Source organism: Littorina saxatilis, linkage group LG14, assembly GCF_037325665.1.
Source record: "Littorina saxatilis isolate snail1 linkage group LG14, US_GU_Lsax_2.0, whole genome shotgun sequence".
NCBI classification, from domain to species: Eukaryota; Metazoa; Mollusca; class Gastropoda; order Littorinimorpha; family Littorinidae; genus Littorina; species Littorina saxatilis.
Window position 1 is genome coordinate 29,679,892 of NC_090258.1, and position 17,715 is coordinate 29,697,606.

The 17,715-nt window shown below is 41.1% G+C and overlaps 1 protein-coding gene across 1 annotated transcript in view; it reads left to right on the top strand.

Moving 5' to 3' along the window:
* The first annotated feature begins 2,428 nt into the window (after positions 1–2,428).
* The window catches only part of LOC138947528 (homeobox protein GBX-2-like), a 23,422-nt gene continuing 8,135 nt past the window's right edge, over positions 2,429–17,715 (top strand). Inside the window, exons 1-2 of the mRNA XM_070319019.1 lie at positions 2,429–3,948; positions 4,966–6,457. Coding sequence (XP_070175120.1) covers positions 5,713–6,457 — 745 coding nt within the window. The 5' untranslated portion in view covers positions 2,429–3,948; positions 4,966–5,712. The remainder of the gene's footprint in view (positions 3,949–4,965; positions 6,458–17,715) is intronic.

A 17,715-nucleotide genomic window follows, 5' to 3' on the forward strand; every position in this document is an offset into this window, starting at 1 on the left:
CAGACAGACAGACACACATACACCATACCCTCGTTTCGATTCCCCCTCGATGTTAAAATATTTAGTCAAAACTTGACTAAATATAAAAAGCAAAAAAACCCATTGGGAAACACACACATACACACACACACACGCACACGCACACACACCCACCCACACACACACACACACACACACACACACATTGATGTCACAGAATCATCTCCGGAAAGTCAGCTCTTCATAGCACCTGCATGACTTAACAATCATCATCACCAACTACCGGATTCATGTGTCCCCCCCCCCCTCCCCCCAGAATGGCGCTGGAGGTGCTAAAACAACAAATATTAAACCATAAAAGTATAAAATAAACTCGAGAGAAAAAAAATCAGGAAATTTGAAGAAAAAAACCCTGGACCAATCATATTAAGCAAATATCTTTGCAATCTTTGCTCTTCATCCACATCCATCAACACCACCATCACATTAACCCTCCAATCCGACTATTTTACTTCCAACATGGCGCATACTGTGGGACAAATTAATACATTTATTTTGAAAAAAATTTACCTATTATACGATTACCGGCACGGTTGGCCAAGTGGTAAGGCGTCCGCCCCGTGATCGGGAGGTCGTGGGTTCAAACCCCGGCCGGGTCATACCTAAGACTGTAAAATTGGCAATCTAGTGGCTGCTCCGCCTGGCGTCTGGCATTATGGGGTTAGTGCTAGGACTGGTTGGTCCGGTGTCAGAATAATGTGACTGGGTGAGACATGAAGCCTGTGCTGCGACTTCTGTCTTGTGTGTAGCGCACGTTATTATGTCAAAGCAGCACCGCCCTGATATGGCCCTTCGTGGTCGGCTGGGCGTTAAGCAAACAAACAAACAAAAAATTGTACGATTATCATCTCTCCAGTCAGTTTCTCAGTCACCCCACCACCACTATCACCACATCAACGAAAAACGATGTTTGGCGGCTTGTTGACAGCCACCAGCTTTTTTATGGGTCCGAGGGAGGGAGGGGGGCGGGGGGCGGGGGGGGGGGGGGTATTATCGTCTTCGGTTTCAAGATGAAAACCGAAGGCAATGTATGCTCCCCGGGGACCAACACAAAATGCTAGTCTGACAACAAGCCGCCAAACATCGTTTTTGTGATTAGTTTGGATGAGCGAAAGTACGCACAATAACAGACGGGACCCCTACCCTGAACGTAAGTTTTACTGAGAATGTATGAGTCTGGGCCTCAAAATTTTACTTCCACCATTATGATGCATACTGTGGGAAAAAATAGATACACTTATATACCATAAACAAATCCACATGGACGGCTATGTGTATCATACACTTATCAACACCCACCTCCACCACCCCCATTGCTACACCATCAACGTCGTCACTACGTATACCGTCTTCCGTCATTTTCATTCCAACATTGCGCATGATGTGGGCAAAATGAATAATTACAAAAACTCCAACTGGAACGTGTATATTGCACAATTATCACCTCTCTAGTCTTCACTGTCATCGTCATCACCTCCCACCATTTGTTTTACTTCCAACATGGCGCACGCTGTTGAAAAAAAAGTATATCCTGCAGGACCACGTGTGATAACACAATTATCATCTCTAATATCTGCTCAGTCACACCCCCCCCCCCCTTTTCCTCCCTTCTGCCATCATTATCACTACGGGATGACCTACCACCTTCTACTGGCATTTTCAGTACTTCCAACATCATGTCGCATCATACTTTGTGAACATAAATTAATTCATAAACAAAACAATCACCCGGACCATGTGTGGTTTCACACAATGATCATCTCTACTTTCTCCTCACCCCCTCCCTCACACCACCCCCCACCTTTACCATCACCACCTCCATCATCAACGCCACTAACTCCCACCTTCCACCATTTTACTTCCAACATGGCCGCGGCACGGCCGAGCTAGGGCGGGCAAAAGGGCTACAACCTCAATTTGTGCGGGCAGGGCTCAATTTCATCAATCATAATTAATCTCACCCTGTCACTCTTTCGCCCCCTGCCACGCTCGCTCGCTTTTCGCTTGCAAAAATCTCTCCCTCGATCTGCGACAGCGGGGAGGAGCCATCGTGTCACTTTCACGTCAAACGCTCGCGACGGGACACGGAGCAATTAACCGCGGACCAATCAGAGGCCGCGGAAAGGGTCAGCTGACCCCCACATCCTCCTCGCGCGCGAGCGAGGGGTGGCGCCGCCTGCTGAGAGGGAGCGGTAAGCCGAGAAGATGGATGGAGGTAGGGGGGGGCCCCACCTCTCTAGTTAGCACCGACGGGGCTGAGCGAGAAAAGCGTTGATAGCGATACCCCTTGTTAGAACTTGTTAGCGCGAGAGGGAGCCGCGCCGCGAACGAATTTAAAAAAAAATGAAAAGAAGAGGGTCTCCTTTGCCGAGACCGTTTATTGCCCGCGCCATCGTTTTCCAATTTCGGCACTGACACAGGCTAGCCGAGACCCATTGAGTCGTAGTTGTAGTAGTCGGGGCTAAGTTCACTACTGCCTTTATAATCGTTTTGCTTAGAGAGGTCTCGGCGGTAAGGCGGACTGAGACTTAGTAATAATTTGTGGCTGGCCGAGACACACTCAGTGGTACTTTTTTTTAGAGGCCGAGGCCAACAACGTTCATCACAATCGTTTTGCCGAGGGGTGTCGGCTTGAACGGAACGGATGTGCGAAGATCATTTTCACCAATGACGGTGATACGGGTTGTCGTGAGAGAGGGTCGCTCAGTGATTGTGGGTGTCAACTTGATAACTCCTACGGGGCTGTACTGATTGGTGTGAGAGAGAGAGAAAAAAAGTGACACTTTGTAAAATGCTGATGTGCATCTGTTTATAAGATTGTATCAGTGTGAAGACAACACATTCACACGACTGGATCGTCTGCGAAGTGACGGTTTACGAAGTGACGGTTTATGAAGTGCCGACGTGTATCTGTGTTTATGATATTTTTTATTAGTGTGGTAAAGAAAAGCGTGACATATATTGTCTTGAATGGATGCTCTGCAAAGTGACAGTTTACTAAAAAGCCAGCGTGTGTATGTTTACCAACAATATTCTTCTAACGTGAGAAACAAATTGACAGTTTACAAAAGCCGGCGTGTGTATGTTCACAAACAATTCTTCTAACGTGAAAAACAAATTGGCGTAGCTTTCTTGTGATTGGATCCTCTACAAAGTGACAGTTTACACAAGTCGGCGTGTGTATGTTTACATACCATATCAGTTTTAATAGTGTGAACAAAATTGGCGTAACTTTCTTGTGATTGGATCCTCCACAAAGTGACAGTTTGCAAAGGTCGGCGCCCGGTGTGTATGTTTACATACCATATTTTAATCGTGTGAACAAAATTGGCGTAGCTTTCTTGTGACTGGATCTTCTGCAAGCAAGAAAAATGGCAGCCTTTAAAATGTCGTCCTGGGGTGTATGTTTCTAAGATTCTATTAGTGTTACCACAACAAAAAGTGGCTGCATGATAGACCTTGTGTTTGCTCTAAAAGCAGATAAAATACGGAGATTCTGCTCGCCACCGTTTACCTTGACACTGACTAAGACGTGACAGAGTCTATACAAACGTTTCCAACAAGGCCACTCTTTTCTCCACCCGGAGATATCCGCCTCTCAATCTGATACAGCTGTGTGATATATTTCATATTATACCCCGTGTGCGATATAGCTCATATACACACCGTGCGATATAGTTCATATACACACCGTGCGATACTGAGTTTCATACACAATTCGTGTGATAAGTGCATAGACAAACTTTCTCGGTACGAAGCATGCTTCAGCAGTGGAGATAGACCACTGTGTGATGGGTATCATCTTCAACCTTGAGTAGAAAGCGGCAGCATTTTCAGGAAGAAATCGCAGTAAAAATAAACGGTGCAGCTGCCATGGTGATCACCGTGTTAAGTGCTTCCTCGACTCGCGTGAGTATATGTTGAAATTCTTGTCCAGAGCCCTCAGTTTATGTGTGCAGTTTGGCTAAGAGGTGTTAACTCCGTGTCAGTGTAGGTGTCAATTACTTAAAACAACAGTGCTGAATGGATTGTTAATTAGAGGTTGTGAGATAACATTGAAACAACTTAACATGCTCTACTATTGCATGTTGTTTCTGATAATTATTATATACTTGGACAATCGTCTTTGCTACGTCTAACCAGTGCTAACATATAATCAAATTAATATTCTGTGCAGTTTCATGAGTGTGTAAGGTTGTTTCTGATTTTATTGGATAATTCTTCTGTGGCACTTGTGTGTTATATATAATCAAGGATTTTGTCCAACATGGATAATTGATTGGCTGATTAGTACAGTTTGTGTTTGCTTGTGAACCAGTGACTGAAATTAAGTTGTTTAATGTCATTTTATAGTTGAAGCTATGAAGCTAAGCTCGGCATAAAATCACCACTCACATGATAATTATAAGCTACAATTTCAAGTTACTGAAGTATATTCAGTTTGCAACAATCTGTGAATTCTGCATGGTTGCATAGAAAAAACAGCAACCAAACAACGCTCGACGGAGGTCAGCTGATTCGGTGTGAGCAGTCATTGTCTGTTAGGTTTTTGTAAAGCGGTGACATTTTGAATCTGATATCCACATACTGTTAAGATAGCCAATAATTAGGCTAACAGTTTTACCATGCAAAGGCAATTGACTGGAAACCATACCGAAGAAAAGATAGTAATATTACAAACACCAGACATAATCTTGCTTATCAAGTTTTACTTTATCCATCTTGGGATTTTACTAATATTGTAACCTGTTTCAACCAACAGCTCAAGAACTGAGTTTAATCTTCAGTAAAAGTGAGCCTCCAACAGAAAATCTGCAGTGAAATAATTTCAATTCGTTGTTTTTTTTGCTGAACTATGAGCCCAGTTATTGTGTGACATCATTATAGTTACATGCAGTAACGTGTTGTGCTTCAAACTTGTTTCAGATGCAAACATGACTACATGGATACAAACAAAACACACTCCGTGCTAGAATATGCGGTTTGGGAGGACCGGAACATCATGAGAAACATCACAGAATATTTTGTTCTGACTTCACAATTATGACATAATTTCATAGAGAAGAGACGATTCACATTATTCCATTCTGTCATCAAAGCAAGGACATGATTTCTGACACAATAATGCTGATACAATCAGTTAAATTGTTTTTATCGATTTTTACTAGAAGATGCTTAACTTTGACAATTGTATATTCTTGAAGATTATATACAGAACTATGACCAGAAAGTAACAGTTAGTTGAAGCCAGAAGAAAACATTGCGCTGTAGTGTTATCTGACACCAGTGTAGGTAGTTCAATTTGAGCTCTGGGCTGAATTTACTGACGTCACAGTTAAGTGTCACGTGCAAATGACTAATTGGCAGTTTGGAAGGACTTACATTTGCCGACTCGATCGGAACTTGTTCGTAATAAGTCACAATGCCGCTGTATAAGTCGGAGATTGTGTGAGAAGTAGGCTAAAACAAGAAGAACAAGAAGAAGAAGAAGAAGAAGAAGAAGAAGAAGAAGAAGAAGAAGAAGAAGAACAACAACAACAACAACAACAACAACAACAACAAGAAGAAGAAGAAGAAGAAGAAGAAGAAGAAGAAGAACAACAACAACAACAACAACAACAACAACAACAACAACAACAACAACAACAACAACAACCAAGACACGTCCCACTGATGTCAACGATGCATCGCCCTCTACCACTCTCCTCCTTCTCCATCGACGCCCTGATGGCCCCCCACCCGTCCCCCCGACTACCCCCACCCCTCTACTACCCCCCGCCCTACATGCTTTTTCCCCATTCCCCCAACGTTCCCTTTCCCAACGGGGGAGACCCACGAACCCTCGCGGGGTTTCCTCAAGGATTTTCATCCATGACGTCACTCTCGCAGCTGACGTGTCTTGCTGCGTCACAGATGACGCAATTGTCGCACAGTTCTTATCGCGGTAGTGCCGAGACTACTCAGTCTTCTTCTACCCAGCTGAGTTCGAGCATGTCCATATTTTCTCAAAGTCGTGAAAGGGCTTCGGACTTGTCTCTGAGGGGTAGTTTGAATAAAGATTTTCACTCCAAGAACAACTCGGAGTCTTCTCTCCACGGCATGACGCCGAAAAGTGCTGTGTTATCTCTACCTAGTCACGACGTCATTAGGCCAACGACGTCACCGCGAAAACGTGATCTTCCAGACAACACAAACTTTATTTCCAGCAAACAGGGGCCTGCTGGTGGGATGGTCCGAAACTCTCATTATTCGAAACCCACAAACTTTCGTTTTCAAAGTGGGTCCAGCGCAGGGGTCAAAGACGGCATGTTTTCCAGTCATACGTCATCACTTATGACGTCATCTTCCAACCAAGGTCACGATGCTTCGGGGAGAAGGTCGCCTGCATTTGATGGCAACGCAGACCTGCCAAGATTTGGTAAGAATAATAGGTTAGAAGTTATCATCTGTGTGTCTGCTCTGTATATTTGTCGGTTCTGCTCTGTAAGAAATTATATCTATGTGTCTGTTTTGTCTATGTGTTTTTCTGTGTTACCTTTCTGTTCTCATCAGGTCTGTTTGTATGTCTGTTTGCGTGTCTGTTCTGTTATTATAAGTTATGTGTGTCTTTCTATATGTGTGTGTGTGTGTGTGTGTGTGTGTGTGTGTGTGTGTGTGTGTGTGTGTGTGTGTGTGTGTGTGTGTGTGTCATCCCCCGCATTTGCATTGTATGATCAGCCCCACCTCAGTCAGTGATTCAAATTTGTAATTTCTTTCGAAATTGAATCCCTTCATTGTGTGTGTGGGCTTTAAGAAAATTCATCGAAATATCCCCCTCGACATCTCTTTGTGATCAAACAATCAATCCACGAACCAATCAGTGAATATATGAATGAATCAATGTAAGCATTAATTATTCAATCAATCGTGAACCACTGTTTTGAGCTTGCAGCTGTAGAATCAAAGTGTTCAGTGAACATCAAATAAAAACTTATATAAGTTATAACTATATTCCAATATTAATACATATGTGTAAACAAAAAAAGGTCAAAGTTCAATATATAAGCTTGTGTCTTTTTGTCTGTGTGCGTGTTTCGATAAGGATAAGATAAGGATAAGGATAAGATTTCATATATATAGTCCTGTGAGGTTACCCTCATGGAAATTCGGGCAGCTTTCTCCCTGGGGAAAGCGAGCTGCCATACAGTATACGGCCGGCGCTACCCCTTTTTACATTTAGTCAAGTTTTGACTAAATGTTTTAACGTTGAGGGGGGAATCGAGACGAGGGTCGTGGTGTATGTGCGTGTGTGTGTGTGTGTGTGTGTGTGTGTGTGTGTGTGTAGAGCGATTCAGACTAAACTACTGGACCGAACTTTATGAAATTTGACATGATGAGAGTTCCTGGGTATGAAATCCCCGAACGTTTTTTTCATTTTTTTGATAAATGTCTTTGATGACGTCATATCCGGCTTTTCGTGAAAGTTGAGGCGGCACTGTCACGCCCTCATTTTTCAACCAAATTGGTTGAAATTTTGGTCAAGTAATCTTCGACGAAGCCCGGACTTCGGTATTGCATTTCAGCGTGGTGGCTTAAAAATTAATTAATGACTTTGGTCATTAAAAATCTGAAAATTGTAAAAATAATAAAAATGTATAAAACGATCCAAATTTACGTTCATCTTATTCTCCATCATTTTCTGATTCCAAAAACATATAAATATGTTATATTTGGATTAAAAACAAGCTCTGAAAATTAAATATATAAAAATTGTTATCAAAATTAAATTGTCGAAATCAATTTAAAAACACTTTCATCTTATTCCTTGTCGGTTCCTGATTCCAAAAACATATAGATATGATATGTTTGTATTAAAAACACGCTCAGAAAGTTAAAACAAAGAGAGGTACAGAAAAGCGTGCTATCCTTCTAAGCGCAACTACTACCCCGCTCTTCTTGTCAATTTCACTGCCTTTGCCATGAGCGGTGGACTGACGATGCTACGAGTATACGGTTTTGCTGAAAAATGGCATTGCGTTCAGTTTCATTCTGTGAGTTCGACAGCTACTTGACTAAATGTTGTATTTTCGCCTTACGCGACTTCTTTTTTTTAGGGAGGGGGTGGGGGTGGGAATTAAGTAGGGATGGGGTGAGTGGGAGGGGGGGTGGCACAAAAACCTATAGCGGAAGGATAAGGCAACAAGTATATATATTTTTGATTTCAAACGATTGGTGTGGCTGGAATCCGGCAGAAAAGTGTGTGCATTGTTATCTTTGACGTGATTGAAATTAAGACGTCTTTGTAAACTTGCGCTTTGTAGAATCTCAAAATGTTTAGTTGTTAATTCCTCCGTTTTTAGACACGTTTTGTGACGGGCGCTGTGGCGTGGTGGTAAGACGTCGGCCTCTTAATCGGAAGGTCGAGGGTTCGAATCCCGGCCGCGGCCGCCTGGTGGGTTAAGTGTGGAGATTTTTCCGATCTCCCAGGTCAACTTATGTGCAGACCTGCTAGTGGCTTATCCCCCTTCGTGTGTACACGCAAGCACAAGACCAAGTGCGCACGTAAAAGATCCTGTAATCCATGTCAGAGTTCGGTGGGTTATAGAAACACGAAAATACCCAGCATGCTTCCTCCGAAAGCGGCGTATGGCTGCCTAAATGGCGGGGTAAAAACGGTCATACACGTAAAATTCCACTCGTGCAAAAACACGAGTGTACGTGGGAGTTTCAGCCCACGAACGCAGAAGAAGAAGAAGAAGAAGACACGTTTTGTTATTTAAATAATCGCCCGTCTTGAAAACAAAAGCTGTTGCTATCGTATATCGTATACAATGTAAAGTGCAAGCTTCAAGATCAGTTTCTTATGCCATTAAGATTAGAGTCCCTCTTCGAGATTACAACAAGGTATATGATTTATGTTGGTGTTTTTATGTATCTATTTATTGATTGAATTATTGATGAATTATTTTATTATTTTATTATATATATATATTCATTTATTTCTTACTTATTCGTTTATTCAGTCACGCAATCAATCAATCAGTTAATCAATCAATAAGTGAACCAACCAATTAATCAATCAATCAATCAATGAAGCAAGCAAGCAAGTAAGCATTCATTCATTCAATCATTCATTATACATGTCTTCACATGCCTACTATATTATGTGTCTATCAATGCACCTGTGATGTCTTCAAACGCTATGGATTGTTTGTGCATTCGTTGTATCTTTCTGTCCTCGACTATTTGTGTTGGATTTGTTTTTGGATCAGCAGGACAATACTTCCGATTTAACTCGATGTGGAACATAGTTCTGATAACTCACCACCTAGGTGTGTGATTGGAACCCTGACCTGCATGAACGAGAGGTCGATGTGGCAAGAAGAACAAAAATCTATTTATCAAACAAGATAACATTCAGAAAGGTGCTAGTTTTAAATCAGGGCACTGGTAATATTAACCCAAAGGAATGGTGTGAAAGCTTTACTATGTTTATTTATCGTTGTATATTCGTTTGAATTCGGGTATTTTGAAGTATTAAGCCTATTATCATTTAGGTCCTTATGACATTTCGCCATCTACCCACTACAGCGTCTACAAATTGTTTCTATTTTTCTCAATATTTCTATTTATTAGGCCTAAAAAAAAAATAGGTGTGGTTACGGTAACCCGACCTACCCTATTTTTAGGGGCCGATCCTATAACTTTTTATTACATTTGTAGGAAGATACATATTTAAAACAAATTGTCAAAAAAAAACCAATCAGTTACTGTGCAACTGAATAAATCAAAACTATTTAAACCTTATTTGTTCGTCAGTATGTATATAACATGGCTTAGGAGTAACGCTGACATACTTTCTTTTCAATATAAACGGGTTAAGGTTTATGTGTGAACATAAACCGTGACGAAACAAAAAGTGCCAACCGACTTGAATATAGATATATATGTATGAACACTCACTCGAGTCTGTCGTGGCATCAGTCGTGTGCAAAGCAGATATGAACAAGTTAAGGCCAAAAAAAAAAAAAATAGGTGTGGTTACGGTAACATAGCCAAAAAAAATAGGGTAGGAAGGTAGGCAATCACTTTTTTTTTAACTTTTTTTTTCTAATGTGTACAAATTAAACCTACTTGACAGGAAAATAAGTGTATCTTCCTACCCATGAGGGGGGGAGGTCCTGATTTGGCCTATATGGTCCGCTGGACCCAAAAAGCAACAACTAACTAACTAACTAACCCACGAGGGTAGACGTGTATATAACTCAATGGGTCAATGCCGGTTTTTACATGAAGTCTTCTTCTTCTTCTTCTGCGTTCGTGGGCTAAAACTCCCACGTACACTCGTGTTTTTTGCACGAGTGGAATTTTACGTGTATGACCGGGTTTTTTTTCGCCATTAAGGCAGCCATACGCCGCTTTCGGAGGAATTACATGAAGTAAGATCGGCTTTCCACTTTGGAACGAAACCAAAAAAAACTACACCCTGGCCGAGAGTTCTGTGCAAATGGGAATTGTTTGCTGAACTGAGGTGAAAGGGGGTTAAGATATGTTGACAAGATATCAAGAAACAAATGTAAAAAGACATGAAGTTTTTGGAATCTTCTACATTTTTTATTGCAAATTTGATAAAATGCTACATGTATGTCAATCTGTAAAATTAAATCAGAAAAAAATGAACAAAATAAAAAAAATGAACAAATCATACTCCGTACTGGAAGTATAGCCATGACGTTGAATGTTGGTATGTGTTCACCTGAAAGATTAATGCTCTTATGTCCTGTGAAAGCCTGCAAGGACACATGCAATGTGGTGTCAACTATTCTTTACACAGGGTAGGGGGGGGGGTAATAAAATGCAATGGCAACCTCAGACAGTTAGACAGGTAGGTAGGCAGGTAGACCGGAATTCAGACTGGCAGACAGATAGTACAAAGAAAGAGGGATAGAAGGAAGGACAGACAAAAATGAGAAAGGACGGGACGTAAAAAAAAGGTTAATAAACAAAATTTTTAAAAAACAAACTCATCAAAGAACATTGTCAAAAGCAAAGACAAATAAAAAAGGGTCTCAGTAATAATCGTCATACAAATGTTGTTGAATAATATGCTTGAATTGAAGGAAGGAGAACAAAATTTGCCGTTTGGACAAGATTCACATAATTATTGTCATCATTTTCACGAGTTTTCATCCATAACCAGCTGGGGAATAAAAAGAACCCATTGTTGCCCATGTAACAAATCGAGGTGGTGAATGAGTTTGAGCTTTCAGGTGAAACGTGGATTGTCAAAGTAAAAGCCAATCAGGCTGTTTGATATGTTATACCATCTCGGCTTTGGATTTGTGTTTCCGAGGAAACCGACTGTAAACGTTGACTCTCAAAGATCCAATCAATGTTGGAAGTTACCCCGACGACTCACGGTCATTTTGCAACTAAGCTGTGAAATCACACATAGCGCAACGAAAGGCTTGACACACTTAAATGTGACTGACCTCGCAGATACGATGGCACCTCTGTGCATTTTTAGACTCGAAGAAAAGCGACGTAAAGTTTACGTTTGACGTCACATTTTTAATGATGACGCGATCGATAGAACTTGTGACATGTTTTGAGGTCATGAACTGCATTCTTAACATCCGGTTCCCTTTGGGTTATTGAGCGTACTGTACTGTTGCACTACCAAAATGATGACAAAAACGATGTTTGGTGGCTTGTTGTCTGACCAGCCTTTTTTTTTTTGGTCCTCGGGGAGTATATCGCGTTTTCTTACATATTTATCAACCGCGGCCTTTGGCCTTGGTCGATAAAGATGAAACAAAAGACGATATGGTCCCCGAGGACCAACAATAAAGCTTGTCTGCCAACAAGCCACCAAACATCTTATATTATTGGACTGCGCAAAGAAAAATGGTTAGTTGATCCTTTGGCACTTGCTCCTCTCAAATGTTGCACCTATTTCAGATTTATAAAAAAGAAGAAGAAAAAGACAGGAAGAAAACCTCACAGCGAGTTTCAAAGACGGTCAGAAAGGGGGGTTAAAAACGACAATCCGTCCCCCCTAACACTTTGAAAGGGAAGCAAAACAAGGGGGACAATGCGGTCAAAGAGCAGGTAACTAGGATGCAACAAAATGACTAGTTCCGACAACTCTTCCCGTGGTCACGTTCCGTTTGTTTGTTAAGTCCCTTACCGAAGCAGACGTCACGTAGCGGCGGCGTCTTCTGAAAGATTATTACTCACTCACTAGACAGTGGGGTAAAGGATCTAAAATGTTCGCTGTTTAGTGTGTGTAGAATTAGCGGCGCCATCTATAGTGAACTTTTAAAAACCGCCGAGTGTGACCTGTTACTCAGTGAGTGCTTCCGGTTCACGGTGTCGAATTTAAATGACGTAAGCCTCTACACGGTGTAATCCGATAGAGTCAGACTGAGAGTTTTCGGGGAAGATAGGAAGTTACTGCTAAAGCGTTATAGACAGCGACTTAAAGCGGTGTTGTCACAAGGACCTGTCCACAGAAGACCAACAGCTATGACGGCTTACTAGTGCCAAAACCTGGGGTTACCCATTATCATGTGATAATTACTAATTAACGCTGTCAGTTACTGTTTTCACTCGTTAGTTACTCATTTTCACGGGATAATTAGTAATTTTCACGGGAAAATGACTAAATTTTAGTTTTGGCACTAGCAATCCGTCAGGAAGTGAGCCAAAACTAAAAATTAGTAATTAACAGGTGAAAGTTAGTAATTTTCCCGGGAAAATTAGTAATTAACACGTGAAAATGGTAATTATCAAGGGAAAATTACTAAACTAGGTGAAAGTTAGTAATTATTCCGGAAAAATTAATAATTTTCCCGGGAAAATTAGTAATACACACGTGAAAATGGTCATTATCAATTATGAGGTTTTGGCACTAGTAAGCCGTCATAAACAGCTTCATTTCGAGAGCTCAATTCCAAGTGTAAAAGGCGACCAAAAAGAAGAAGAAAATGAGGTCATAGGAATCTTTAAATCGATCTAGTTATTGCCAATGCGATAGACTGTGACTTAAAGCGGTGATGTCACAGGAATCTTAAATAGATAGGAAGTAATTGTCGTGAAGCCATAGACATTGACTTGAAGGCACACTCAGCTTCCCGTAAACCATCAGGTTCTGGTCACAGACACTGTCAGACTTTTACTCACAGTACAAACATTCTTTCGATTAAACACTCACCGCTTGAGAACATCCTAGGTGCCCTCCGTAAAGAGCGAGCATTTTTCAAAGAATTTATTTTTGCGTGGCCAAACGGATTGTCTAACCCACAATCGGACGCCTCGTTTTGGCGCTAGAACTAACTTTTAAATAATAATTTGACAGCTTGTTTACACAAACATTCTTAAATCATAAAACAATTCTTTTTTCGTCAAGACAAGATCAGTACAATTCGAAGTTTTGAAAGTTTAAAAAAAAAAAGAGCCCGGAAGCGTATCACGCAAGGTCGTGTTTCTCGTAGCAAACAAAATTAATGTTCTGAATAGCGCTTGCTTGTTTGAACAAATCGCCCCCGATAAGTTCGTGTGACTCGCAGCCGTTTGTTGCGTTTTAGATTCAGAGGTACACAATAACGTGTTATTGCAGATACAGCGAGTCGCATTGAAATCACAAACTGACGACTAAATTGTGAAAAAAAAGGAAAGTGGATCACACGGGTGAGGCTCAGGAGTAAAATAAACCACGAAATCTGGTGTGTGGTAGACGCAAGCTAACTAGCCATTCAAACGAACTGTGTCATTTAATGCTACTAGATGCTGTTGTAAGTGTGTTCCATAAGGGTAGAACTGCTTTTTTCGTGAGAAGATTTAAATGATTCTGTAAACCATTTGAGGCAGACTGGGCCTTTAAAGCGGCGTTGTCTGCGGAGTGTTAAAGAGGAATTAAATAGAAATCCCTTCCCGTGTAAATCTGTTCACAAATCACCCTTCTCATCCAAGCTACTTTTTTGTTACAATGCGTAAGAGCCTCCTTCCCCTTTTCCAATTGGATTAATAAAATGTTAATGTAATACACCTTGAATATAAATATGTACAGAGTAAATAACACACGATCAATGTTGATTCGGTTTCGCATGGACACCCCTTCCCCCTTAAAAAAAAAAAAAAAAGCCTTGCAGATCTCGCAAAACAACGGCTTATGACTAAAACGACCGCAGGTAAATCGTTTGACTTTTTTCGCTATACGTGTTTTAGCAAAACGACACACTCGTACAAGCGGGCAGTGCCCTTTAATGAAATACGCCTCTACCATAATCGGATGGAACAAGGACGTTTTAGTGGCGGGATTGGTAGGAAGCAATTTCTAAAACGATGGACAGTGACTCAAAGTTTCTTTTCCTTTGCTGGCTTTAAAGGTCTTATTCAGCTTGTGGAATGGGCAAAGGTTATTATAGCTGACTCGTCAAAAATGAGAAGAGAGAGAGAGAGAGAGAGAGAGAGAGAGAGAGAGAGAGAGAGAGAGAGAGAGAGAGAGAGAGAGAGAGAGAGAGAGAGAGCGAGAGAGAGAGAGGCGAGTCCTAACAAAATGCACGATAAGCAGAATCAATTTCAAACAATCAAAATATGCAGTCCACTTTAAACGAAAGGAAGAATATTATACAAGTGGTATGAAACCCACATACCATGCTTTTTATATTTAGTCAAGTTTTGACTAAATATTTTAACATCGAGGGGGAATCGAAACGAGGGTCGTGGTGTATGTGCGTGTGTGTGTGTGTGTGTGTCTGTGTGTCTGTGTGTGTGTGTGTGTGTGTGTGTGTGTGTAGAGCGATTCAGACTAAACTACTGGACCGATCTTTATGAAATTTGACATGAGAGTTCCTGGGTATGAAATCCCCGAACGTTTTTTTCATTTTTTTGATAAATGTCTTTGATGACGTCATATCCGGCTTTTCGTGAAAGTTGAGGCGGCACTGTCACGCCCTCATTTTTCAACCAAATTGGTTGAAATTTTGGTCAAGTAATCTTCGACGAAGCCCGGGGTTCGGTATTGCATTTCAGCTTGGTGGCTTAAAAATTAATTAATGACTTTGGTCATTAAAAATCGGAAAATTGTAAAAAAAAATAAAAATGTATAAAACGATCCAAATTTACGTTTATCTTATTCTCCATCATTTGCTGATTCCAAAAACATATAAATATGTTATATTCGGATTAAAAACAAGCTCTGAAAATTAAATATATACAAATTATTATCAATTTTTTTTTTCGAAATCAATTTAAAAACACTTTCATCTTATTCCTTGTCGGTTCCTGATTCCAAAAATATATAGATATGATATGTTTGGATTAAAAACACGCTCAGAAAGTTAAAACGAAGAGAGGTACAGAAAAGCGTGCTATCCTTCTCAGCGCAACGAATACCCCGCTCTTCTTGTCAATTCCACGGGCACTGCCTTTGCCACGGGCGGTGGAGTGACGATGCTACGAGTATACGGTCTTGCTGCGTTGCGTTGCGTTCAGTTTCATTCTGTGAGTTCGACAGCTACTTGACTAAATATTGTATTTTCGCCTTACGCGACTTGTTATATTTAGTCAAGTTTTGACTAAATATTTTAACATCGAGGGGGAATCGAAACGAGGGTCGTGGTGTATGTGCGTGTGTCTGTGTGTGTGTCTGTGTGTGTGTGTGTGTGTGTGTGTGTGTGTGTGTGTGTGTGTGTAGAGCGATTCAGACTAAACTACTGGACCGATCTTTATGAAATTTGACATGAGAGTTCCTGGGTATGAAATCCCCGAACGTTTTTTTCATTTTATTGATAAATGTCTTTGATGACGTCATATCCGGCTTTTCGTGAAAGTTGAGGCGGCACTGTCACGCCCTCATTTTTCAACCAAATTGGTTGAAATTTTGGTCAAGTAATCTTCGACGAAGCCCGGACTTCGGTATTGCATTTCAGCTTGGTGGCTTAAAAATTAATTAATGACTTTGGTCATTAAAAATCTGAAAATTGTAAAAAAAAAATAAAAATTTAAAACGATCCAAATTTACGTTTATCTTATTCTTCATCACTTTCTGATTCTAAAAACATATAAATATGTTATATTCGGATTAAAAACAAGCTCTGAAAATTAAATATATAAAAATTATTATCAAAATTAAATTGTCCAAATCAATTTAAAAACACTTTCATCGTATTCCTTGTCGGTTCCTGATTCCAAAAACATATAGATATGATATGTTTGGATTAAAAACACGCTCAGAAAGTTAAAACAAAGAGAGGTACAGAAAAGCGTGCTATCCTTCTTAGCGCAACTACTACCCCGCTCTTCTTGTCAATTTCACTGCCTTTGCCATGAGCGGTGGACTGACGATGCTACGAGTATACCGGCGGTCTTGCTGAAAAATGGCATTGCGTTCAGTTTCATTCTGTGACTTCGACAGCTACTTGACTAAATATTGTATTTTCGCCTTACGCGACTTGTTATTAAAACATATTAACCCTCTCACGTGCAGTCGCCATTGTTTAATATTAACTACCTTAAAATGAACTCCACCCTTCCACTCCACCCCAACAAATCTTCACCAACATGAAACAGAAATAAAATATAAACTCAGAGAGTTAACAGACACACACACACACAAAATAGAGAATAGAAAATCTCCATTAACCTCAACAACAACAACAATATTAACCCCTACCATAACAACCCCACAGCAACAACAACCCCCCCCCCCCCCCCCCCAATTTTTTTTTTTTTTTTTAAATCAGAGAGATAACAGACACAACTGAGATCACACCAGCTGAAACTGATTACTGCCATATGAGTAGCCGACAACTGCAGTTCTTGTCCTCAATTTCTGCACGTGCCCCCGTTTGATTGACAGCCCGCTCAGTGACACTGCGGCCTGTCTAACCTCTGACCCCTTGCACGTGCATGTGATTCAGCTGAAGGCTAATCAGTTTCACATCTGTTCAGGTCGACGATTACATTGGGTGCGGCGGTGATGGAGTGTCTTCTCTATCTCTGTTTGTTTGTCTGTCTGTCTGTCTCTCTGTCTGTTTGTGTGTTTGTCTCTCTTTCTTTCTTTCTTTCTGTCTGTCTGTCTGTCTCTGTCTGTCTATCTCTGTCTGTCTGTGTGTGTGTGTGTGTGTGTGTGTGTTAGTGTGTGTCTCTTTCTGTCAGTCTGTGTCTGTCTGTCTGTGTCTGTCTCTCTGTCTGTCTGTCTCTGTCTCTCTCTCTACGTCTGTCTGTCTCTGTCTCTCTCTGTTTGTCTCCGTCTGTCTGTCTCTGTCTCTCTCTGTTTGTCTCCGTCTGTCTCTCTCTGTCTCTCTCTGTCTCCATCTGTCTGTCTCTGTCTCTCTGTCTGTCTGTGGGTGTCTGTTTGTCTGTATGTCTGTCTGTCTGTCTGTCTGTCTGTCTGTCTCTCTCTCTCTCTCTCTGTCTCTGTCGCTCTCTGTTTGTCTCCGTCTGTCTGTCTCTGTCTCTCTCTGTTTGTCTCCGTCTGTCTGTCTCTGTCTCTCTCTGTTTGTCTCCGTCTGTCTGTCTCTGTCTCTCTCTGTCTCCGTCTGTATATCGATCTGTCTCTCTGTCTGTCTGTCTGTGGGTGTATGTCTGTCTGTCTATCTCTCTGTCTGTCTGCTTGTCTGTCTCTCTGTCTGTCTCTCTGACTGTCTCTTTCTCTGTCTGTCTGTCTGCTTGTTTGTCTATCTGTCTGTC